Consider the following 3,960-nt stretch of genomic DNA (forward strand, 5'->3'; position numbering starts at 1 on the left):
GTCGTAGTCGTAGTGTAGTGTAGTACGTAGTAGTAGTAGTAGTAGTAGTAGTAGTGTAGTAGTCGTAGTGTGTGAGTGTGTGTGTGTGTGTGTGTGTGTGTGTGTGTGTGTGTGTGTGTGTGTGTGTGTGTGTGTGTGTGTGTGTGTGTGTGTGTGTGTGTGTGTGTGTGTGTGTGTGTGTGTGTGTGTGTGTGTGTGTGAGCTCGAAGGATTGTTTAGTACTAACCATTTAGGCATGGATCGTCGGCACAGCTTCTTTCCTTTTGCTCGCAGTGGATACCCTGTATCCCAACAGGGCAATCGCAAAAGTAACCATCGGTTGTATTCACACAAGTGCCACCACTCAGGCACGGCATGTGCGCACAGGTGGCAGCACGGGTCTCGCACTGCTGTCCGATAAAGCCGGGCTGACATTTACAGATGATTTTGTTATTCTGTTTCTGCAATAATAAGCGAATTATTATAAGTAATATTCCCTCATATTTATTAAAGCATAATAAATCAAATTAATCACAAACATATATCAAACTTGCATACAAATACTGCAGGAATACTCAACAGGCACATTAGGCACTTACATCAATATATTACATCAATATTACATCAATATTACATCAATATATTACATCAATATTACATCAATATTACATCAATATATGGGTGGACGATATGCCAATAATGATCAATAACGTGAACCTGTTTCTAGACACCTGTACATTTTCTGCGTCTCCTCCTTTGTCCCATTCTTCCTACTTTTCCCAACTATCTTTCCTGACACGAACACATCACCAATCATTAGCTATTATCGTTCATCTGCTTTAGGTCCCTCCTAATTACCCCCATCCCATCCCACCCGTTCCCCTTCTCTTCTTTTCTATTTCCCTCGCTTACGTTTAACACGTTTCTCGCTCTCATTCTCATTCAATCTTGTTCTCGCTCTTTTTTTCCTTCCCGTTCGCCCTGCTCCCTAACGTACTATATGATACCTATACTCGTGAACCAGAGTTATTGATTTCATTCGTTTCGCATTACGTGACTGGTTAACAGCTTTTGTCGAAGCCTTCCCTCGATGTTTATTATTTCCGTGAGGTGTGTGTAATACTAACATTATACACCACGCAAGCTTTTCATTTACGCTATGACTCACAAATCGTGGAGTGTTGACTTAACGTAGATCAATACACATTAATAAAAATGCTCTATTATGCGCCTTTCTAAAGCAGTCCTAGTTGCATTTGACTGTTCAAATACTCGCCGCTAAGCATCTGGCTGTACATTACACATGTAAACGCTGAGCTTCTGGCCCGACATCCAGGCCAACAAATCAAACATCCGTGTGTAGCGAGCGAGCGCCTAGCGAAAAAATTATGCTGCAGCAATCTACGCGCTTCATGCTGGATTCGCCTCACAGATGCCACCTATCGTCCGTCACAGCAGCACTACGTGTATACGCGATCACGCCTCCGCAACCTCACCCGTCCGCTGCCGTCAGCGGGCCGCGCCTGCGCCGTGCATTACTCACCGCGCATGTGCCGCCATTGAAGCACGACGAGGTCTTGCATTTATCAACGGACGTTTCACAGCTTCTTCCCGTGAACTCCTTCGGACACATGCAGGTGTAGAAACCCAGTCCAGTGTTTGTACAGGTGCCGCCGTTGTTACATGGCTTGTGCGTTCCACAGAAGTTTAGATCTGCAATAAGAAACGTCACCGATAACCGTCGCCATTCGTACATGCGTCGCCATGTTTAAAAAAAATCCTGCCATCATGGACAAAATGGCCGCCATGTTAGCGAATAATACGGCCTACTGCTTGCACTAAACTAACGCTGCCCAATCCTTCTTTTTGCTCTATATACAAGACTTATTCTTTTGCACACAGCGTTTAGATTTATTTAATTTGCATTTTTTCACAACGATTTACGGGTTTTACCAGCGGAAGAATGAAATGGCACTACGGTGCTATAGTTATCCAGTGCACATTTATACAATCCTTACCGTTGTTACATAGCATGCCTCCCCAACCCGAGAGACAGGTGCATTCCCACGGAGACTGACAGGTTCCGTGTTGACAACCGGGATATGTCATGCAGCGGTCACACAGCTTCCCATTGTAACCGGGTCGGCATCTTGAAGAGAGACAGTGAAAATGGCGCTGTCAGTCAACAATAAGCGGCCAAGTTTCATCGAGACATCGCTGATGTAAACGTGTTCAGTTCACTAAACGTAAAGCTACTGCGCAGGCGTATGGTCAAGTATACAGATCCAATAAGGCAACGACTATCTTTCATATATACCCTGTTGGTACGAATTATAATGGTTGGTACAAATCGTTAAAGATTTCACTAGACTAAAATACGAACAGATAAAGATAAAGACATTTTATCGATGTAGGCCTATAGGCCTACGCATTACTAAAGCCATATTCAAGAACTTGAACTCACGTAAACAGGAATACATATGAAAGATGTGTATTCGTTTGTTGTATATAATTTGCGGTCTGGGGCCTGTTGTCAGAAAAAACGTAAGGTTCTGACATATTGGACTAATGATTGTTATAGCTACTTGTGACCGTTCTGTCAACTGTCGCCCCTAGTTGTTAATTGTAACTCTATAGACATACTTACTTGCATTCTCCGGGTAGTTCGCAGAAGCCGTGTTCTTTGTGGCAGCCTGACAGACAGATGGCGTCAGTGCAGTAGGCGCCTGACCACCCACTCAGACACACCCTCTGTCCTCTCGCACCGCAAGTGTAGTGACCAGCGTACTGTGGGAGAGAGGTCACGGCATCACTATACGGCCGCCAATTCATCGTATATGGGGGAGAATTTTAGGGCTTTGTTCAAGTTTATTGTTGTGATTTCAAGACGTAATTGTTTGCACTGTCAACGTTTTATCTGTTTGCGTCACCATGGTTCCGATTACGTGCCGATTCTACCGGCTAGTGTATGATGGAATTCTAACGTACGCTGTATGTAACATTAACTAGAAGGTGATTGTTGGAAAATGCACACATATAAGTGGGTAAAGAGATTCAGACATACACGACACCGGTGTAATGCACTGCATGATGCCGGCGTTATGTCTGTTTATAGCAGATCGACATCGAAGTCTTACTTACCTGGTCATTCCGAGGATGACATAAGTCCGTGCAATTGTCACCGAAGTATCGAGGGTCGCATAGAGCGCGGTATTCGAACAGCAGCTCCGCCTGGTGGTCGTTGTGAACAGCCTCCTCCGTCCACACCACGCCAGCGCGCAACATGCGTTGTGTCGCGATGCCAAGGACTAGGCGTGACCCTGAAATTGAACCCGGTAAGCACTAAAATTTGGTGGTGCATCACTGATTCCGCATCACTCTGGTGAACTCAGCTCATAGTGTATGATGCACAATTGCTTAATTGTACTGACAAATAATGTTGGAACTTCATAAAATGCGCGCCGTAAGACGCATATTATGGTATGACCTTACTCATTTTTATTATGATGGGACGCGCTGTATGCTAACATAAGAGCTGCTAACGTAAGTTGATACTTTGACAGCTATATATTACCTTGGCTAGTTGGCGCTCCTGTTCCACTCTGGTGAAATGCGTCGACAGTTAGTGTAAAGAATCGCTGAAATAAAAAAAATAACAAATGGTTTAAATCAAAGTGAGAAGGTGGCGTGTCGTGTATGTGTGTGGTCATGGAGCTGCACAGGCTGTCCATCTAAGCATTCCGAATTCCGAAATTACATAAAAAGCGCGGATTACATTATTTTACTATATTTTATGCTATGTTTGATTTACTTGATCAGATGCGTCAGTGCGTGCACACATACACACATGCGCCGCACACACACACACACACACACCCCACACACACACACACACACACACACACACACACACACACACACACACGACACACACACACACACACACACACACATCACAACAATCACACACACACACACACA

General features: G+C 44.4%; 1 protein-coding gene across 2 annotated transcripts in view; it reads right to left on the reverse strand.

Annotated features, from left to right (window-relative positions):
* The window catches only part of LOC106812482 (delta-like protein D), an 8,581-nt gene that overhangs the window by 2,229 nt on the left and 2,392 nt on the right, over positions 1 to 3,960 (reverse strand). Inside the window, exons 3-8 of one of the 2 annotated variants that reach the window (XM_014816367.1) lie at positions 3,554 to 3,617; positions 3,121 to 3,299; positions 2,627 to 2,766; positions 1,998 to 2,128; positions 1,523 to 1,692; positions 227 to 434 (exon numbers count right to left, since the gene is read on the reverse strand). In XM_014816367.1, the coding sequence (XP_014671853.1) occupies positions 227 to 434; positions 1,523 to 1,692; positions 1,998 to 2,128; positions 2,627 to 2,766; positions 3,121 to 3,299; positions 3,554 to 3,617 (892 nt within the window). Of the gene's footprint in view, positions 1 to 226; positions 441 to 1,522; positions 1,693 to 1,997; positions 2,129 to 2,626; positions 2,767 to 3,120; positions 3,300 to 3,553; positions 3,618 to 3,960 lie in introns of both variants that reach the window. The other variant, XM_014816366.1, reaches the window with a different exon arrangement.

This window comes from Priapulus caudatus, unplaced genomic scaffold, assembly GCF_000485595.1.
Source record: "Priapulus caudatus unplaced genomic scaffold, Priapulus_caudatus-5.0.1 Scaffold653, whole genome shotgun sequence".
Classification (NCBI taxonomy): domain Eukaryota; kingdom Metazoa; phylum Priapulida; class Priapulimorpha; order Priapulimorphida; family Priapulidae; genus Priapulus; species Priapulus caudatus.